The sequence below is a fragment of the Momordica charantia genome (genome assembly GCF_013281855.1).
Source record: "Momordica charantia cultivar OHB3-1 chromosome 6 unlocalized genomic scaffold, Mcharantia_2.0 BLBB01000006.1, whole genome shotgun sequence".
Classification (NCBI taxonomy): domain Eukaryota; kingdom Viridiplantae; phylum Streptophyta; class Magnoliopsida; order Cucurbitales; family Cucurbitaceae; genus Momordica; species Momordica charantia.
In genome coordinates this window covers 13,606,066-13,627,611 of record NW_028275164.1, presented here as the reverse complement: position 1 = coordinate 13,627,611, position 21,546 = coordinate 13,606,066, and the positions used below count along the sequence as shown (strand labels likewise).

Here is a 21,546-nt window from a genome sequence, read left to right as displayed (position 1 = left end):
TAGTTCGATACAAACTTTCTATAGTACCCCGTGAGGCTCAAAAACCCTCTCAGCTCTTTCACATTTTTAGGTTCTGGCCACTGGATCATGGCTGCTACCTTGGAGGGGTCAGCTTCCACTCCCTTCTCCGAGACCCAATATCCCAGATATTCGATGTGTTCGACCGCGAAATGGCACTTCTTCAGGTTCACAAAGAGTGAATTGGCCCGCAGCACATTGAAGATCATGGCAAGGTGTTTGAGGTGCGTCTGCAAGTCAGGACTATATACCAAAATATCATCAAAGAACACCAATACGCACCTTCGAAGGAATGGTCTGAAAACGTTGTTCATGAGTGCCTGAAAGGTGGAGGGAGCGTTGGTGAGGCCAAACGGCATCACTAGAAACTCATAATGCCCTTCGTGCGTTCTGAAGGCCGTCTTATGAGTGTCTTCCTCTACCATCCTGATCTGGAGGTAGTCGGAACGAAGATCAAGCTTTGAATACACCTTGGATCCATTCAACTAATCAAGTAATTCTTCTACCACCGGTATTGGAAACTTATTGGGTATAGTAGCAGTGTTGAGAGCCCTATAGTGTACACAAAAGCGCTAGCTGCCATCCTTCTTCTTGACTAAGATCACTGGGCTAGAGAAAGGACTCACACTCGGTTTAATGATCCCCGATCCCAACATTTCGTTAATTAGACTCTCTATTTCCTCTTTCTGAGCATGGGCATACCGGTAAGGTCGGACATTGATTGGGGTTTGCCCTTCCTTCAAAGGGATTCGATGATCCACGGTTCTTTTTGGAGGTAGCTCCTCTAGTTTCTGGAACAAGTCCAGGTATTCATGAATGAGCTCTTCCACAAAGGGGACAGGTTTTCAGCAACCTCCTTTGTTTCTTCCTCTAATGTGCTCAAGGTTCGCAGTTCTACTAGATATCCCTGGTCATGGTCCTCCCACCCTTTTGCCCATCTCTTCATCGATACTTCCAAACGTGCCAAGGTTGGATCGCCTCGAATGGTAATCTGTTTTCCTCCTCTATCGAATCTCAATGTGAATGCCGGCCAGTCGGCCTCCCACTGCATTCCCAAAACAATGTCTAGAGTCCCCAACTCTAAGGGAAGAAAATCCTCTCTAATTGTGAGTTCTGGCAGGGATAATACAATGCCCTTGCAGATACCGTTGCCCTTCACCGCAGTTCCAGATCCCATTATCACCCCATAGCTCACTGTTTCTGTCTTCGTCAAACTCAATTCGTCCACCAAAGGTAAGGATATGAAATTGTGGGTGGCTCCACAATCTATCAGCACCACCACCTCTCGCCCTTGGATCGCCCCTTTTACTTTGATCGTTCCGGTGTGGAGATTCCTACGATCATATTCAGGTGACATTCGACGATCTTGCCCCCTTTTTCTTCGATTTCTTCCTTTTGTTCCTCCGGTAACTTATCATCTTCCACCTCAAACATTTCTTCGTCGTGCACTACGAAGACTCGGAGCTCTCTGTTTCGACACTTATGGCCCACCGTGTACTTTTTCTCACAGCGGAAGCACAATCCCTGCTCCTTCCTCTTCTGAAACTCAGCCTCCGTAACTTCTTGAAGGGAGCTTCCTTCTTTGTTGACGGCGATGTTCCTGCTACCTGCGTCGTTAATGGGACCTTACTTGAAAGAGTTACCATACGAGTAGGTATTACCTCTAGGGTTTTGGAAACTGTTTTGCTCGTCATTGGGCCAATTTGGGCCTTCTCCGTGGTGTTTTGTCCCGCGGCTTCCAGACTTGCCGTGTTAATGTCGTCGATGAGTTGGGCCTTTCGCACTACTTGATCCAACCCTTTGGGTTCTAGGGCCCTTACTTCCGCGCGCATCACTGGGTCGAGCCCATTCAAGAAAGCGCTTTCTAGCACCTCATCGGAAAGTTGCGGGAGAGCCGCCGCTAGAGCTTCGAATGTCTGTCGGTACTCCATGAACTTGACCTCCTGTTTGATCGATAATAACCGTGCGCATTGTCTGCCTTCGCTTGCCGGATGGAACTGATCACGTAGTCGCCCTTTGAGGTCGTTCCAGTCACGGAACTTCTCTCTGTTATCAGTATACCGATACCAAGCCAAAGCTATACCATCAAAACTGATGATAGCTACGATGATCTTCTCATCTTCAGACAACTTCTGGATTTCATAATATCGCTCTGCTCAAAAAATCCACGCCTCCAGCTCCAGACCTGCAAAAACCGGCATCTCAACCTTTTTGAAACGATTTCGTGTATTCTGATTACCATTCTCTTGTCCTAAGACTTCATCCTCAATCGCCTTCCCCTTTGTCACCGACGTGTCCCCCGTTACCATCGACACGGATTGCGACTTACCCCCGATGACCTGAGCCATGAACGCCTTCAGCGTCGCATGAATACATTCACTCAACTTCTTCTGTTCATCAAATTTTTGATGTAACAATGTGATTTCCACCTTCACTTCTGATTTCCACCTTCACTTCTGCTACTTCCTTCTCCACTGCCTCACACCTGGTTTCGAGCTCCTTTACCGTCATTCTCTCTTTTGATCGCCCAGTTTCGACACGCTCTGATACCAATTTGTGAGGTATCAACTCCTCACTACTCGCATTTACTTCCAAAAGATAACCCGAAGGCCGAAGGTGATACAAAAAGAACAAGAACAGCCCTAAGGCAACAAAAGACCCACCAATCTGAGAGGGTGGGGAATCGCTCCCTAACAGCCCAAAAGCTAACCCACACAAAATGCTAGAATACCCCCCTTAGCCTACATTCCCTTCCCATTATAGGCAGAACTTCCCTCTTTCCTACATGTAGCTGGTCCCCCCTCCTTCTCTCTCGGCGGTTATGACCCTCCTCTCCTAAAAAGACTTCTTTACCCTTCCTACTATATGTTTTTACAATTGGAGGCCTAACAAATTGCTCGACTGATTTTTCAGGTCATACTCAAGTGGCTGAGGCGTTGAGATTACCACTTCATATATTTTTCACAATGCCATGGACGTAAGTCTTGTTTGGTGATAAAAAAATCTAGTACCTAAAACAATCGATGCATATTGTTAAAAAATGAATCTTACAATGACATTATTGATATAGCCATAGATAATTCTCGATTAATGTTTGATTGCCTATTTAGCATTTTCCATTTGATTAAATCTTAAGAAGGAAAAAATGAACTTTTTTTTTTTAATAAGAAACACTTCATTAGAAGGAACAAAAGAACAAGAATAGCCTAAGGACAGGGGCCAAGACAGCCCCTTCCAAAAAGGAAGCTAATCACAAAAAAAACTCTCCAATTTTGTAAAATTAGAGAGAGGCTGTAATTACAAAAAAATTTCGTATTTCTTATACATTTCCGAGAAGCTAAAACCTGCACACTATTACAAAAAGAATCCCAAGACTTAGCTTTATCTTCGAAGGAGCGATTCCTTTCCATCCAAACATTCCAAAGAAAAGCTCTGAAAGCGCATCTCCACAAAACTCTAGCCTTTCCATTGAAATGCCACCCTTGAAAACATTCTAATAACCAGCTCTCCACGTCTTTAGTCATACATAATTGGATGCCAAAACATTGAAATAGAAACTGCCATCCTTTTAAAACAAAGGGGCAGTGAAGAAACAAATGATCCAATGTCTCTGCCCCTTTCCAGCAAAGGCAGCAAACTGATGGAGACAAAAACCATAAGAAAACCTTTACTTTTTTCGGGATAGGGTCCTTCCAAATGAAAGTTATAGGGGGGACTTTAATTTGGGAGGAGTTTCCCTTAATTTCATGTAGGCTGATTTCGTGGTGAAACGACCATTCTGTTCCAGCGGCTAGACAACGGCATCTGACTCTTCTTCTAACACGAACACCTCCAAGTGTTGAACCATTCTCATCCAACTTTCCAATTCTCTATCAAATAAGACTCTTCGGAAGCCTAGATCCCATGTTTTATACACATTACACCAACAGTCTGCCACCACAGCTTCTTTTTTAAGGGAAATGGCATACAAGTCTGGGAAATCTTCTGCTAAAGCTGCCTCTCCATTCCATTTATCAAGCCAAAATCTGATTCTGCTACCTTTCTCTAGTTTGAAGGCCAGCTGATTAATAAAGAAAGACGAAGTTTTAGCAATGTTGAACCAAGGTCTACCTCTCGATTTACCTTTAGGATCTCTAGGCAACCACCCATGAGGATTAACTCCATAAATGCTAGAGATGACCTTCCTCCATAAAGCTTCACTAATTACAGTGCCCTCCCTAGATATCCTCCCTCCCTCCCCCCTGAAAGTAACAAGGGTTATCTATGTTTTTCATTTGCATGATTGTGTCTAAGCCAAAGAACGAAGTTATGATGTACTATTAACTAATATATGTAATTTGAAAAGCACATGTGTTCCATCGGATTATCCTGTAACTATCAGCACTATTTTTTCAGGCCCACCAGTGATTTCCCTCATCCTCTAGCTCATGTCAAGCATCCAATAGGATATAGGGTGAGTTAGTACTAATAGTTCTCACTTGTCAGGCCCTTTATTTCTTTTAATACATGTAAATATTTCTTTTTGGCAGTTGTCGTATAACGTAGTTGATACTTTAATTTGGCTTGGAATTCGTGACATTATAAATAGCTTCAGGAGGAAGAAGCTGAAACTGAGACGAATATCCTATCTCAGTGGACATTACAGCACTCCACCGGATTTGCCTTATGGGTATATATGGAGTCCTCATCTTCTTCCCAAACCAAAAGGTGAAACTTTCATTCTCCTACTGTAGATTTTTTAAAGAATATAGTTTGTAAGATGGGTATAGCATAATGGAAAGACAATATTACTGTTACTATACTCTCTATTACACCAGCACTATCATGGTAGGCGATTCAATTTCACATGCATGATCCTTTGTTATTTTCTTGCTGTTATTCTTACCAATTCTGCTTTTTCATCATCTGCGTTTATGCATGCACATAGTCAGGTAAACCTGTTTATCTGGATAGCCAATATCGTAAATTTTCTTATGATTCTGTAAAGGATGATTTTGAATATTACATTTCCAAATTTTTTTAATATATTGATGAACAAACTACACTTTTGGTCTTTGAGGTTTGAGTTTGGTTTTTATTTGGTCCTTGAAGTTTCAATCCTTGATGTCAGGAAAATAGTTCTTGATGTCAGGAAAATAGTTCTAAAATGTTCTTCAGTTAGTTTGGCTTTGACTAATAAGAAGATGACATCGTATGTTAAGGTGTCAGTGGCAATTTTTACTAATCTTTATTATTTTATGGTTTACATGGCATTTCTTTTTTTTTTTCCTCTTCCCTTTTCCATTCTCTCTCCCCTCCCCTCCCTTTCTTCTTCCTCTTCTTCTCCTCCAATGGATGTTCGCTGCTGACCGATCATGGCTAATCCCCGTTCCAGTAGCGATCCCTGCTGGCAAAATATTCTACAACAAAAGCAACGGGTTCTATGGTTTGATGAGTCGGTTCACCATTTCAAGTGTTATTTTCCTGATTGCCAATGCTTGGCACTATACTGGAGTTAGTTCCTCTCCCTTCCTTAATTTCTCTGCATCTTTATTTAGAAGAATAATTTCTTTTTAAAAAGGTCAAGAAATTTTTTTTTCCTTGATTGAATAAAAATATGGCTTAAATCCGATTTTTCAGCCTCAAACACTTCCCTGCTACCTTGGTGCGGCTATGGGATCATTCATTCCTGTACCCTCTATCACCCGCTCATGGAAGATTCATTCTGGATCTGTTCTAGTTTTGTTTCAATGGCATTGGGACAAACAACATGGATGGCTATTGAAACGGAGAAGTGAAACAGCAAACATCCCGCAGAGAAAAAGAAGAGGAAGAAGGGTAAAGGAGAAGGGAAAGAGAAGGGAGAGAGAAAGGGAAAGAGAGGAAAGAAAAGGAAAATGAAAAACCATGTAATCCTAAAAAAATTATGTAATTAATAAAAATTGTGACCTCTTTTAGAATTTTACACCTCAACATGCCACATTATTTTATCATTAGTCAACTAACAGTCAAATTAACTTAGTTTCAGATTTATTTAGGGTTTCAGATTTTACACCTCGTAGTTTTTGTTTTATCTTAAGTCTGGCTATTACTTAGTTTCCTAGGTCCCTTTTTTCGCTTTGAATACAGTGCTAAATACTAAAACACACTATTTCTTCTGGTTTCTATTCTATACTATTGCTTTGCATGCCAAGTTTAAGAAGCACATAGGTCCTGCCACAACCCTTTTAAGGTTGTATAGGATTTTTTGTAGCTTGAGTGCTTTATTCCGTTTCCTGTATCTTCATTGTCATTGTGAGCTCAAGCTTTCAGTTAATGGATGCAGCACAAAACATGGACTGCTAAAGTGTTACCAAGAATGTATATGTACAAAGAACCATGATGATGAATTTTTTAAGTTTGAAATTCTTGTTCTGCTACCACATTGTAGTTACGAGGCTTAGGTTAATTCTAAACTTAAAATTTCTTAGGGGGCCATTGTAATTGTTGTATTCAAAAGTTTGATATTCTTTTCTTTTCTTTCCTCCCTTTCACAGGATGAGTTGTTTACAAATTCTTGCTGCTATCGTTTTCAGTTCCTTGGGATCTCACCTACTTCAAGTGATACTTGGTGATCCCACTCTTCCTCTTCCTCGTTACTTTGATGACAAATTTTTCTCTTTGTTTCAGATTGGGGCCCTAAAATTGACGTGGTTGGATTTTGTTTCCTTGACCTTGCTTCCAATTATGAACCGCCAAGTTCTCTTGTGGAATGGTTGGAAGCGGGTGAAAGGCCTATTTATATTGGATTTGGCAGCCTTGTGAGTTATATTTTTAATCTTTGCATTCCAATGCTTGCATTAAACTTGACTTGATCTTCCAATTTATAAATAGTTAGATTTTAATTTATATCTAAATATAGTAATCTTTTATATGTAATTCAGGATGTAGTTGTTAAACATAAGAAATTGACTTGAAAGGCCCACAGCTAAATTGAAGAATTCCAACTTTAGATTCAAATCCTATTAGTGAACTGACAATGAATAAGAATTCTGAATATCTTGGACGTATTGTCTCATTTCTTTTGACGTTCCTATTAGCAATAGAAACCAAATAACTGAAATTATATTGAAGGGAAAAATGATAAGGAGCAAGAACTCTCCAAGTATTCGAGTTACTCTCAAGCCTAAAACAACAGAATACATACATTCCTTCCCTCCCATTCACTCTACTTATAATTGAACTCCAACCAACAAACTCACTAATTACTAATATGTCCTTACTGTCCTAATAATATTTCTAACTACCCCAACCGCAGTCCTAACACTACCATCCTAGACATTTTAGGCTATCAAAATGTTTAAGTTTAATTTGTGCTAATAAACTATGACAAAATGAAATTATCCATCTATTTTTATTCATTTTGAGTTTGATGCAGCCTGTTGAACAACCTCAAGAAATGACACGGATTATAGTTGAAGCTCTGGAAATAACAGGAAGGAGAGGAATAATCAATAAGGGCTGGGGTGGTCTTGGAAGCTGTTAGTTTAATATTTCTATCCTTTTTGTTTTCGCCTTTGCTGGTTCATTTATGAAATACAAAAAATATATATAACGAGGCTCTGAATGCTTGACTCATGGAAGCAATATGGATTTCTCTGTCTAGTGGCAGAGCCAAAAGAGTTTGTGTACGTGCTGGATAATTGTCCCCATGATTGGCTATTCCCGAGATGCATGGCTGTGGTAAAGTATTTTAAGTGTTATTTATTTTTAAATTTTGCAACTTTGTGGAACAAAGCTGTGGTAGTAGGACTTCATCTAGAAATTGTAACTTTTCCATCTATCTATGGATATATTAAAAGGAGGAATCTGATGATTTAAGAATATTGTGGTCTAACATTAATATGTTTCTTACTGCAAAATAGATTATAGTTTCTTATATCAACAATAAAATAAGTCTCATTACTGAATATAGCTGTACAACCATTGGCTATAATATGCTGCGTGCACCAATTTATATGGCCATACCGTAATTAGGTTAATTGAATGTAATGCTCTTCAAGGCTTTTACATGTATGCTTTTTGATGGATGATATATGAATTGTTATTTAAGTTTAGTTACGGGTATCAAAAGACGAATGCATATTTGAGTTGTAAAATGCTAAAAAAGAGGATTTCATGCATGATAAGATATAAAATACTAGATGATTGATGATTGTGCCCTCCAAAACTGTTCAGGTACACCACGGGGGTGCAGGAACAACTTCAGCTGGACTTAAAGCAGCGGTAAATACTTACCATTACAGTGATCTTTTTGTAAATCGTTTAAGAGAATTGTAACGGGTGGTAAATAATTTTGCCATATTTGCAAATATGGTACAAGGAATCTGATATTGCAAATATGGCAAATTTTTAGGGTAGATATTTATGAGTGATATGCGTCTACCATACGTGTATTAATGTCTATCACTAATAGGGTCTATCAGTGATAAAATGTGCCCGGGTTGAGATATGTTAGAGTTATGAGTTTTTTGAAATCTATCACTAATAGGGTCCATCAGTGATAAAATGTGCCCGGGTTGAGATATGTTAGAGTTATGAGTTTTTTCTTTCAACATAAGTTTAAATTTCATTTCTTTGAGTTTATTTCTTTAATTGTTGGATTTAATTTTCTGTTTTTTTTATCTTTTTTAAGTTTCATTTTTATGAATGGTAAGTTTCTACATTTTAATGTTAGTTTAAGTTATGTGTTGGTTACTAGATAGGACGAAGAATTCTACACCTATATAAGGGTGAACTTCCATGAGAAGTTTGTATCACCAACATTTGTAGTTTGTATCACCAACATTTGTACTTTCACTTTTTTATTCACAATTTTGTATCATTTCAATTAGAAGTTGAGATTTCCTTCTATTGAATTCTACTCTCTCATATTTCATATTTCCTCATTGTTCATCAAACATTGAGAATTTTACTATTGCTTCCGCAATTTTATTTTATCACATTCATTTTCTCAACAAGATATATAATGGATTTTTCGAAAATTGTGCCATATTTGCAATTTTTTAGCTTGGGTTAGATTTACTATTATTTTAAGCTAGGTTGTTATATATGGAATTTCCCCAGTTATTTATGTATGGTAATAGATTTCAGCCTTGTTTGTGTTTTCTTCAGTGTCCTACAACAATTGTGCCGATCTTTGGTGATCAACTATTTTGGGGAGAGCGAGTGCATGCAAGAGGACTTGGACCCCCACCTATTCCGATTGCTCAATTTTCACTTGAAAATTTGATTGATGCCATAAACTTTATGCTAGATCCCAAGGTATTTTAAGTACTTCTATGAACTTTTGGTGACTTCTGAAACTATAATTGCCGTCAATTATTTTTAAAATTGTCTGATCTTATGTGCAAGAGTCTCTTATCAATTAAATATTATCATTCATTAAATATGCAACCATGAATTCAAAACAGAAAATAATAGGAATAAAAAAAGGTAAGGTGTAGGGTACATATATTTATTGATCTCATCATACATATATCATAAATATGTTTAGATATGCATATTTCTTTGCAGTATTCCTAATGGCCGTACGTTTTTTATGGGTAAACTACAAATTTCGTCCTCATTGCCATAGTTTCAATTTGATATCTATAGTTTTAAAAGTTTCAATTTGATTCTTATAGTTTGAGTTTAGTTTCAATGCAGGCCCTATCGCTTTAAAAATTCAAATTTTTTAGTCTACCGTTTTGTCAAATCTCACAAATTGTATGTGTCATTACAAGAATATGTGATGATGAGCTGGTGTGTTAGCTGATTGTTCTTAGGTTAACATTGAGTAAAAATAGAAGAAAACTAGTGAGTTTTGGTGTGTGTAAATAGTGATTTAGAACCCAACTACAAAGACTAAATTGATTCTTTTAAAATCATACATAGAGACCAAGTTGAAACTTTTAAAACCATCTAGATGAAACCGAAACTAAACTCAAACTATAGAGGCTACACTTGTAATTTTGCATTTGAGAAAAATGGTGATGGGCTGTTTGCAGGTAAAAGAGAGGGCTGTGGAACTTGCCAAGGCCATGGAAAGTGAGGATGGTGTAGGAGGTGCAGTGAATGCTTTCCATAAGCATTTTCATCAAAGTAAAACGCTGGCTAAAACTGGTTTCTCACTTTCTAAACGTGGCTTCTCTGTTAGACGACTCCTCCATTTGTCTAAAGAGAACTAAACTTCATCTTTCTTCTTTCTTCTTTTCTTTTATTGTTACAGCCTGAGTTTCATTTACAACCTCATGGTTTGAGCATATTTTCTTCCTTTCTTTTTTTTTTCCCTTTTTTCTAGTGTAGTGTAATAGACTTGGCGTATGAACAATAAATATAATTCACATGGAAGATATCTAATTTTTTGGTAATTTAGATTCTTTGCTTTTTTACTTTTTAGTGGATTTTAAAATATTAATTTTGTTACTATCTATAAGGTATTTGGGACAAGAATATGATATCTATTTAAATTTTTATATTATAGTGTCTTTTCACCTAAAATCTTATATCATTTTCAGTGAGTAAGATATCATCTACTTAAAGAATGAGAAAGGTCTCTTTGATGATGTAAATGAATATTTATGATTTGAAAAAAAAAAGGCAAATGAATATTTGTCATTTGAAAAAAAAAAAAAAGAAATTTACTTCTAACTTTTGGACTACTGATTTACTTGGTTGATTCATGTAAATGTACTATTCAAGATTGTCATTAATAAAAATTAGTCGTAATATCCATTTGCATTTACCATATCTCATATGTAATAATGGATTAGAAAGTCTAAAATAGAAAACTAATGGTACTATAATTGATTCTCACTTACATTTAAGGTGCTTCTTGGAAGTGAGCGATTCCTTCAAGCTACAAGGAGTAATGCGAGAAGTATTATGGTTGAAATTATTTCCTTACTCTTTGAGGGTTGGAGTTAGAGCATGGTTAAATTCACTCCCTGCAATTTCCATCACATCATGGGATGATTTAGTAGAGAAACTTCTCATGACATATTTTGTCCCGAGCAAGAATACAAAATTTAGAAGCGAGATAAATAATTTCCAACAAAATGGAGGGGAATCAAAGGAGTCAACGGCCAGCTAATATTGAACCAACATTAGCAAAATGCAGCGAACTAAAATCATTAAATAAACAAAATTAAAGACATGAAAATTTAAAAAAATACCAGACATATACTAGTCAAAGATCCAACTAAAGCTACAATATTTCAACACCTACTAACAGAAAATAAAAATCCTTTGTAGAATCATTAAAATTCATTTTCTTAACTCTCTACAAGACTTCAAAGGGAGAGGGAGCAGTGGCAGCAAAGGGAGGTGGAGGGGAGAGAAAAAAATGCAGAAATGAAAGGGAAATGGAGAGGGTTAGGTCCTATGGCAATGAAATAAAATTCTGTCGTGAAACCCCTAATTTATCATCTTAATTTTCATTAAAAAAAAATTGGCGATGAAATTCTCACTTTTTTCTCAAAACTTTTAGCGACGAAACTTACATATGGACACCAAAAGTATCCTATGGCAAAGTTTTGAATAAAGAAAATCCTATATCATTCTAAATTTTTGGTGACAACTTTATTTTGGTTGTCATAGGGTACTTTTGCTGACGAAAATCAAAGTACCCTGTTGAACCAATATTTTGTCTAAAATATCTCGAATTAGATGAAACTTTTTGACGACGAATTGCAATTTCGTTGCCACATAGCTTTGGGTGACGCAATTGCAATTCGTCACCCAAAGTTACGTCAAATAAAAAGAAAATTCTTGTAGTGTTCGACAGTTCAATCATAAGAATTTCAAAGTTAAGCTTGGCTTGGAGCAATTTTCGGTTGAGTGACATCCTAATTGATTTACTAAGAAACATACGAGGGAGGACAAAACATGTTAAAGGTATCGTGTTAGTCTATAGAGACAATCTTCACTCTTCTGGGGGAAAAGTTGAAGAAAATTTGGAAGAAATTCATTCCTAGTATTTCATATAGAAAAGTTCCCTCCAAAGATTTACCATATTTCCTCAACTCTCTAGATTTCTTTTTAACGGATTTTTTTTCTTTTCTCGAATTGGTGCATTATCACTTCTCTCCTTAATTTCTAGTTTACAAAATTTCCTTCCAACTTAAGGTTTGAAATTTCCTTTACTATTTTTTTATTAATTTTTTTTTTTTTTTTACTTTCCTTTCAAATTGCTAAATGCATATTGTAATTTAATGTTGAATAGGAAGGGATTCATTTTGCAAATTTTGTTGTATAGGAGAGGGAATTTTATGTTTTGGTGTGATTTTGTTGCATTGTAACTCTATTGTGATTTTGCTAGATATCTTTTTTATTGCCAGCTTGACTTTTGTTTTTATACTAGTTGCAAAACATATTTTCAATTTCACAAATGTTGGGAATTGGATACAAAAGAAAAAAGGGGAGTGAAAACAAATTAATGGCGAAAACCCCAATTTAATGTTGCCTTATTTTTTGACATATATATATGAGTCTAACCGTGGAAGAAAACGGGTTTGTAGCAGCAGCCAATTTTGGGAGATTTTGGCTGCATTTTTTAGGCGGTGGCTCGGGGTATTTGGCAGAGGCTTGGGCAAATCAAGATTGCCTTTATTGGGATAATTATATCTTGAGTTTTCTCATTCCTGTACCTAAGTAACTGTGTTAGATTGCCTAGAACCTAGGGGATTTTGTTGGGACCTCTAGGGGATATTTTTTTGGAGAGTTGATTGTAATCAAATTCTTGACAATATTAGTGAATTACCCACATATGAGTGGAAGACGTGACGTAGCCCTTAGTTGGTGAACCAGTATAATTTTATTGTGACGTATTCTTGTGTTTTACAGTTTTTTCCTTATTTGCACATTGTGGTGTGTGTTTGGATCTTCCTATGGAAGAGGAAATTAGTTAGGATCATTAATTTCCAAACAAGTGATATCAGAACGTAGGTTGTAGTATCATGGGAGACAAATATCATGCATACCATTACTGTGAAGGGGTTCTGAAGTTCATCGGAGAGAATTTCAGTTTTTGGAAGATGCAAGTAAAGGATCTTTTTACGTGCAATAAGATACATAAAACTTTGGGGGAAAGGCCAATGGAGATGACTGACAAGGATTGAAAAGAGATGGATGAGTAGGTCATTGCAAACTTCAGGATGTCTTTATCGATGGGTGTATCTAGCGTCATGGCGAAAGAAACGACAGCTAAAGAACTGATGCAGGTCTTGCAAGACAGGTATGAGAAACCTTCTGCCAACACCAAAATACTTCTCTAGAACAAGTATTTCAATATCAACATGGAGGAGAGAACCTCAGTGAATTCCCATATTAATGAGTTCACCGACATATTGAACAAACTGGAAGGGATTAATATCAAGATTAATGAGGAGGTGAAGGCTATGAGGCTGCTGACATCTTTGTCTGACAGTTGGGAGACGATGAAGAACGCGGTGTCGAATCCGTTGGGGGATAATAGTATGAAATTTGCAGCTATTTGTGATGTTCCCTTATCTGATAAAACCCGAAGAAAATTGGAGAAAATGTCTACATCTACTTCAGGGGCAAAAAATTAGGTCGAATCAGCTATGGTAGTTCAGAACGAGGGGAAGGCCAAGATGAATTACACAGGGAAGTAGCAGCAGACAAATAACATGGCTAGTGGGAGTTCCAGCGAAGTGGAGTGTTATTACTACCATAAGAAGGGACACGTTAAACATTTTTGCAAGAAGTTCAAATAAGAGTTTAAGAAGGGGAACAACACTACAAATGTTATAACAGAAGAAGAACAAATTGAAGAGTTTCTAGCTTGCATTGAGAGGAACACATCTATAGACCATCCATCGGAGTGGGTAGTGGACACTGTAGCGTTACTTCAGACAGACATTGGTTCTCATATTTTACTGCATGTGTTTATGGCTTAGTGATGATGGGGAATGAGAGTGTCTCCAAGGTAGAGGAATTTGAGATGTTTGTTTGAAGTCATGTGAAGGGGTTGAGTTGGTATTGCGAGACGTCTGGTATATTCCTAGCTTCATATTGAATTTGTTATCCGCATGGAAGCTAGATGATGATGACTACAACAGTGAGTTTGTTGAGAGCTACTGGAAGCTCAAGAGGGAATCCAGGGTAGTGGCGACAGGCCATAAAAGATCTTCTGTTTATGTGTCAGAGTTTGGGGTTGCCAAGGGTTCACTAAGACAGAGAATGCATGGAGTAGTTGCATATGGTTCAGGGCGAGATCTTAGAGGACCAGCAACATTGATGACCAAAAAAGATCTGAAGAATCTGCCATCAACTTAAGTTAAACAGCTAGGAAGTACAGAAAAGAGAAATGGTAATTTGATAGGCCATCGAGTTCATATCTTAGCTATTAAACGTTCAGACGAGCTGATAAAGTCGCGTAGGCGAATTAGTGCATCGAAGGGTACGAGCTATGTTTCTATCGTGGCAACATGCTTGAGTGGGAATGCTAAGCCTAATAATGCAGAGAGAAAATATTGTTTCAGAGACCCAGTGGGTTCGATCGAAGAAAGAAGCAGCAGGAACCATTTAGATCAAGTGGGAGTACGTGGCTATGTCTCTAAATCTGGGGGACAAGACCCCATAGAGCTGCCTAATCTCGAGGTAGCATCAGACAGAGCTTGGGAGGGTCGAGCAGTTTGGATCAATTCGTTGACAGAGCAGTTAGAACTGAGCCTTGACATAATTGTCAAGATGAGGAGACACTTGTCTCCAGGTGGGAGATTATTGGAAATTTGATACAAAAGTTGAAAAAAGAAAAAAAAAGGAGTGAAAACAAATTAATGGGCCAAGAGCCCAATTTAATGTTGCCCTATTTTTTGGGATAACAACAGATATAGCCATTTAAAATAGGCAATTTAAAAAGATGGTCAAACAATTTAAGTTTTCAATAATGGTCAACGTAAAAATAGGAAAATCTCATTAATTTTTTAGTTACGAAATTACCCTCCCTAAAATGATTTTAAAATAATAAATATATTATTTTCCCTTTTTATAGGAGAATCCTACCTATATTTTTCTCTACCACCTTTGTAGAAAGGATAATTCAAATATTTTCAAAATCTTACCTAACTCAAATATTTTCCCAATAACAAATAACAAATACGACGAACAAAAGAAACAAATAACAAATACGACGAACAGTGGAACAAATAACAAATACGATGAACAGTGAAACAAATAACAAATACGACAAACAGAGGAACAAATAACAAATACGACGAACAGAGGAACAAAGGAGGAACAAATACGATAAATGAGGTGAAAGAAATAAGGCGTATTTTTGTGAACAATTAATACAAAAAAAATATATAAAAAACACTCTATCTACACAATCTATCTGTATAAACTCAACATATAGGCCCTTTCACTTCCGCTACCCGTCCGCCCCACTTGCAACAAGCTCTATCACTCACCGCATTGCGCCACCGCTGTTCCATCGCCTAATAAGATCTTCTTTCTTCCTTGCTGGATTTCTACTGTCTCCCTTTCTCCCCTCTCCCCGGCTCTGATCGTCTCCATCCATGATCTTCTTTAGTGTGATGTCTCTGGTGAGTTTTGTGCCCACGTATATATGAAAGAATAGTGGTTGGAAAAAAAAAAAACTAGAATTAAGGAGGGATAGAATTTAGGAAAAATGATGGAAGTTAGGATATTTGATTTTAAAAATCATAATTAAATAAAAATGGTAGAAATGTCAAAATCAAACCTGCAAAATAATTAGAAAAATATGAATGGACATTTTTCGTTATCAAATATCATTTAGCCATTTTTCAAAACTGGATGATAAATATGGACACATATTGTAAATTCTCCTATTTTTTGATATATATATATATGTGTCTAGCCGTGGAACAAAAGGGGTTTGTAGTAGCAGCCAATTTTGGGAGATTTTGGCAGCATTTTGAGGCGGCGGCTCGGGGGCAGGGGCTTGGGCAAATCAAGATCGTCTTTATTGGGGTAATTGTATTTTGATCATATTGTGAGCTTTCTCAATTCCTACAGTAATTGTGTTAGATTACTTAAAAGCTAGGGCTTTTGTTGGGACCTCTAGAGATATTTTTTGGAAGAGTTTATTGTAATCCAATTCTTGACAATATTAGTGAATTACCCACATCTAAGTGGAAGAGTTCACGTAGTTCTTAGTTGGTGAACCAATATAATTTTGTTGTGTGATATTGTGGTGTGTGTTTGGATAATCCTATGGAAGGTGAAATTATTTAGGGTTATTAATTTTCCAACAACAAATTAGTTATTGTATATGAGATTTTTCTCATTTTTGACATATTTTTAGTTTAGTTCCCAATTTTTTAGATGGCATTAAAAAAACTAATTTATTTTTAAGTTAACTACTTTTTTTAGGAAGTCAAAATGATGATATTAATTAAAAATTGAGTAGCATGTAATCTATCTATAAATGTACAAAAATTTCATGTATTCAAAAATTAAAATGAAAATATGAAAATATAAATTAAATTACAATGCTTTCTAGAATTAAAAATAATTTTGAATATGATAAATATCATTTTAGAAAAAAATAAAAATTGAAAATTGAAAACGAGTAGGATTATCTTCGTGGTTTTTCTTAAAATTCATAAATATATAAAAATTCTATATGAACAAAAGGTATAAATTTTCATAACTCTTAGGTGTATTACAAAAATCTTTGCAAATTTTAGAAATCGAAATTTTTTTAAAAATTATTAAGACTTTATTAATGAGCATAATCAATACTATTGTCGGAAGCTGGAGTGGATTTAGTTGCTAGACATAGCGGAAGCACGTGCTAAAAATTGATATTACCAAATCTTGATGGCATAAATTTAATTAAAAAAATGTTTTCGAAAAAATAGTTGGGATCGAATCCCATGCCCTTTCGAATCATAAAGGCAAATGGTTTTGATCAGACTCCACTAATCTTGTCGACTATTAGTTTATTGGGAGAGAGGCTACTAGGAGAGGAGAGAGTTGTAGATAATTTTTTCTCCTACCATATTCTTTAAGATTTGACCTATATAAATCCAAGTAAGGACAGTTGCAAATATGACAAAAATATTTATTAAAATAAGTAAAATAACAACTACATTTATAATTTTTTCAAATATAACACTATTTTAAAATTGCAACTTCTTGTAATATATCTAATATACATCTGTAATATATCTTTAATATATCTAGCTATTGATATATATCTATGATATACCACTGATATAATAATGATATAGAATTCATTTACTTCTGATATAACTATTATATCTACTGAACTTTTGAATGGATTACCACTTATATACCTATGATAACCATTGATGACACAACACTTGTATATCTGTGATATATACTTGATATGTCTCTAATTTACTATTGATATACAAAATATATACCACTAATATAACTTCTTATATATGATTATATGATTTATTTACCACTAATATAATACTGATATATATTTGATATATAGTTAATATGCTTCTAATTTACCATTTATATACCTCTGATATAACCATGATATCTATTAATATAATTATGATACCTATATGTTGATGTAATATTATTATATCCACTATTTTTTTATACAAAAACAATGGTGCAAAAAGTTTTTTTTTTTAAATATAAAGTTATTGTATAAAAGGTTTATGTGAACCATGTACGTCGAGAAAAAAAAGTTAAAAACCAGATATACTTTATAAATTTGAACAATTGATACACTTTATAAATTTAAACAGTTGAAATTTCTTATATTTAGTATCTAATTAATATTAATATAGAATAAATAGTAAACTAGAATATTGCATTAGTAAACTAGAATTTAAACAGTTGATATATACCACAAAAATTAAATATTTCATATACCTTATGTTTAGTAGCAAATATATTTAGAATATCATAAATTAGAGGTACATTTTATATATATATATATATATATATATATATATATATATATATAATATGTATCTCTGATGTATATCATTGAATGTAAATCAGATATAGATTGGATGTATTTTTATATCAAATACAGATATACATCAGATGTATATAAAATATCATAAGGGTAAAATTGAAATAATAAAGATTCTGAAAATTAAAATTAAAATATTTTGCTATATTTGAAATTTTGAAAAGCGGGTGACTTGTTTTTTAAATACATGAAATATTTTTGCTACCCACCACAATTATCCTAAATCTATTTATATAAATTTGGGCCAAAACTCTAATAACATAATTAAATCTCTAAAATAATTATAGAAATGAAAATACAGTATATATTTGGGACAATTACAAATATGGCAAAAAAAAATTTAAAGAAATAACAAATTTTGCATCTACATTTTAGTTTTGAAAATATAACAAAACTTTTGGAAAAAACGGAGATCCAAATAATAAAAAGTCAAATTTACCCTCGTAGTACTGATATACTATTGATATACTACTTATATATATCTGATATATACTTGATATACGTCTGATTTACTACTGATATACCATTAATATATCATTGATATACTATAATATCCACTAATATAACTTCTTATATAATTGATATATCAATAATTTTTGCAGGCTGCCCATTGGATTTCTTCGGATGCTACGCACTCCCTAAACTCCAATTTAAAAGCTACTTCTAAAGCACTTGTCGGTTGGGGAGCTACTACTATTAAAGGCCTTTTTATGCAGATCAAGAAGAAGTTCATCCTTACAAACAACCTCTTCCCATTGATTTTAACTTTATTCATGATCTGGAAAATGATTTGGCAGGCTTGTTGGAGCAAGAAGAACTTTTTTGGAAGCAAGGATCACGAGAGACTTGGCTTAAATCAGGAGATAGGAATACCAAGTGGTTTCATAAAAAGGCCACTTTGAGGAGACAGAATAATAAAATACAAGGAATCTCGAAGACTGATGGGTCTTGGACAGAGGACAGTAATGAGATTGACTTGGCATTCACCTCCTATTTCACAGACATCTTCACCTCTTCAAATCCTTCATTGGCAGAAATGGAGAATGTGCTTCAATTTATACCAGCCAAGGTTACTTCTGAGATGAACTCTAGATTACTTGCTCCATTTATGAAGGAGGAGATTGAGATGGCTATCCGATAGATGTATCCAACCAAGGCCCCGGGTCCTGATGGATTTCCAGCCATTTTTTTTCAGAAATATTGGGATGTTGTTGGACCTCAAACAGTGGATGCTTGTCTTCGGCTTCTGAATAATGGTGGCAGTCTTCGGGCCTGGAATGCAACCATTATTTCCCTTATCCCAAAGGTTAAAAACCCAAGGTTAGTCTCCGACTTTCGTCCTATCAGCTTATGTAACCTTTCGTATAAGATTATCTCTAAAGTCTTGGCTAATCATCTTAAAAGAGTCCTTGAGAATATTATTGCGCCTGCTCAATCGGAATTCGTGCGCAATAGATCTATCAGTGACAATATTATCATTGGCCACGAATGCCTTTAAAGACCCATGGCTCCCAAGAGAGCAGACTTTTAAGCCTCTTCTCCTTACCCCACTATGGATGAAATCATGGTTTCATCTCTCATTGAGCCCCCAGGTATTTGGAATTTACAAAAGTTGTCTACTCTCTTTTGTCTGGACAATATTGAATTGATTCTAAGAATCCCCTGAGTACCACCAATCTACCTGATTATTGGTTGTGTCACTATGACAAGAAGGATTTCTTTGGTGTTAAAAGTGCATATGAGCTCTACAACCTCAAGAGATAAATGCGGAGACTAGCAACCCATCTATCAAAACCAAATTTTGGCAGACAATTTGGAAGCTCAGCATACCAACAAAAATCCAGATGTTTCTATCGAAATCAGTGCATAATTTCATCCCAACCATGGATAATTTGAGGAAGAAGGGTTTAGATGTCTCACCTTACTGTCCTTGTTGTAGATCTAAGGTGGAATCCACATCTCATGCTCTTCTTGTCTGTCCCTGTGCCCGGCTAATTTGGCAAATTGTTCCTCTCCCACAGAACCACAACATCTCCTTCAATGATCATTGGGTAGCTTGGCAAACTATTCTGAGTAAATCAGAGACAGAAATTGGAGCAATCACTTGCTGGGTTTTATAGAATGACCGCAATTGTTACAACAACCAGAGACCCATTTCAGATATTCAAGCTAAGTGAGAGTGGATTACCTCTTATTGGTCTTCTTTTCGCGATGCCAATGATCTCCCGAGGCTTCTCTTTGAACCGCGACCACTGGTGGCGTCCCCGTGGGTCCCTCCGACGGGTGGTCTAAAGCTTAATACCGACGCAACTTGTGGTGTCGCTAATCAATCCACCGGTTTGGACTACCTTCTGAGGGATTCGTCGGGTTCAATTTCTGCGGCTGGGTGCCAATTTCACCATTCTCCCCACAATTCCCTAATCACATAACTCATGGCTATTAGAGAAGGTGTTCTCTTTGCGATCTCAATTGGTTGTTCCAGCCTCTCAGTGGAATCAAATTCTTGCATTTCAATCTCTTTAATAAATGGAGATCTGGATACTCTTGGCCTTGAGAAAGTTGTCCTTCACGACATTTACTCGGCTTCTCTCAATTTTGAAGTCTATTCTTTCATGCATGTTTCACGGGAGGCGAATCGGGCAGCAGATCTTCTTGCCAAGCATGGTCTTCACGTTAGTAGCTCCATTGAATGGAAGCAAAGCTTTCCCCCTTTGCTTTTGCGTGTTGCTGAGGGGGAGTTTCATTCTTCTGTAGCCCCAGTGGCTGTTTCCCATTAATAAAGCTTACTTCTCTATATAAAAAAAAACTTATATAATTACATTATTTACTATTTATTGATTTACCATTGATATATGTGTGATATATGATTAATATGCCTCTAATATACCACTGATATAAGACCGACAATTGATATACTACTTTTGATATAACTATGATACCTATTAATATAACTTGTAATATGGTTTACCACTTACATACATATGATATAACTATGATTTCTACTAATATAAGTTATGATATGATTATACGATTCACCCTTGATTTACCACACTAATATAACACATATATATGTCATATATACTTGATATGCCTATAATTTACTACTGATATGCAAATGACATACCACTGATATAACTATGATATCTACTCATATAACTTCTTATATGATTATATGATTTACTGAACATTGATATATATGTGATATATACTTAACATGCCTCTACTTTACCACTGATATATCTTTGATATAACCATGATATCTACTGATATAACTACGCTATCTATGTATTGATATAATACTAATATATCCACTCATTTTTCATATGAAAAAATGGTACAAACAAATAAAATGAAATTGAAAGTTATTGCATAAAGATTGATATGGATCATCGACGTAAAAAAAAGTTAAAAATCAAATATATTTTATAAATTTAAACATCTGATATCCCTTATATTTAGAATCTAATTAATAATAATATAGATTAAAGAGTAGTGATGTAGCAATCAAAATTCTTGATAATATTTTACTATATGAATCAACAAATCGTAGTGAT

At 35.5% G+C, this 21,546-nt stretch overlaps 1 protein-coding gene and 1 long non-coding RNA gene across 8 annotated transcripts in view; one reads left to right on the top strand and one right to left on the bottom strand.

Moving 5' to 3' along the window:
• LOC111024666 (sterol 3-beta-glucosyltransferase UGT80A2) overlaps positions 1–10,388 on the top strand; it is a 61,025-nt gene extending 50,637 nt beyond the window's left edge. For 3 of the 7 annotated variants that reach the window (XM_088124705.1, XM_022302410.2, XM_022302408.2), the window contains 10 exons: positions 2,932–2,995; positions 4,414–4,471; positions 4,607–4,725; positions 5,393–5,511; positions 6,667–6,797; positions 7,415–7,517; positions 7,643–7,719; positions 8,215–8,262; positions 9,151–9,300; positions 10,026–10,388. In XM_088124705.1, the coding sequence (XP_087980831.1) occupies positions 2,932–2,995; positions 4,414–4,471; positions 4,607–4,725; positions 5,393–5,511; positions 6,667–6,797; positions 7,415–7,517; positions 7,643–7,719; positions 8,215–8,262; positions 9,151–9,300; positions 10,026–10,205 (1,049 nt within the window). In that variant the 3' untranslated portion in view covers positions 10,206–10,388. Of the gene's footprint in view, positions 1–2,931; positions 2,996–4,413; positions 4,472–4,547; positions 4,726–5,392; positions 5,512–5,637; positions 5,907–6,666; positions 6,798–7,414; positions 7,518–7,642; positions 7,720–8,214; positions 8,263–9,150; positions 9,301–10,025 lie in introns of those variants that run through there. The other 4 variants (XM_022302409.2, XM_022302411.2, XR_015791190.1 and 1 more) reach the window with 4 other exon arrangements.
• Positions 10,389–15,279: 4,891 nt separating this feature from the next.
• LOC148210724 (uncharacterized) lies at positions 15,280–21,546 on the bottom strand. The gene is made up of 3 exons (XR_015791320.1): positions 20,181–21,546; positions 19,913–20,061; positions 15,280–15,584 (listed from the first exon to the last, which is right to left on the bottom strand). It is a non-coding gene; the product is annotated as an uncharacterized LOC148210724 (long non-coding RNA).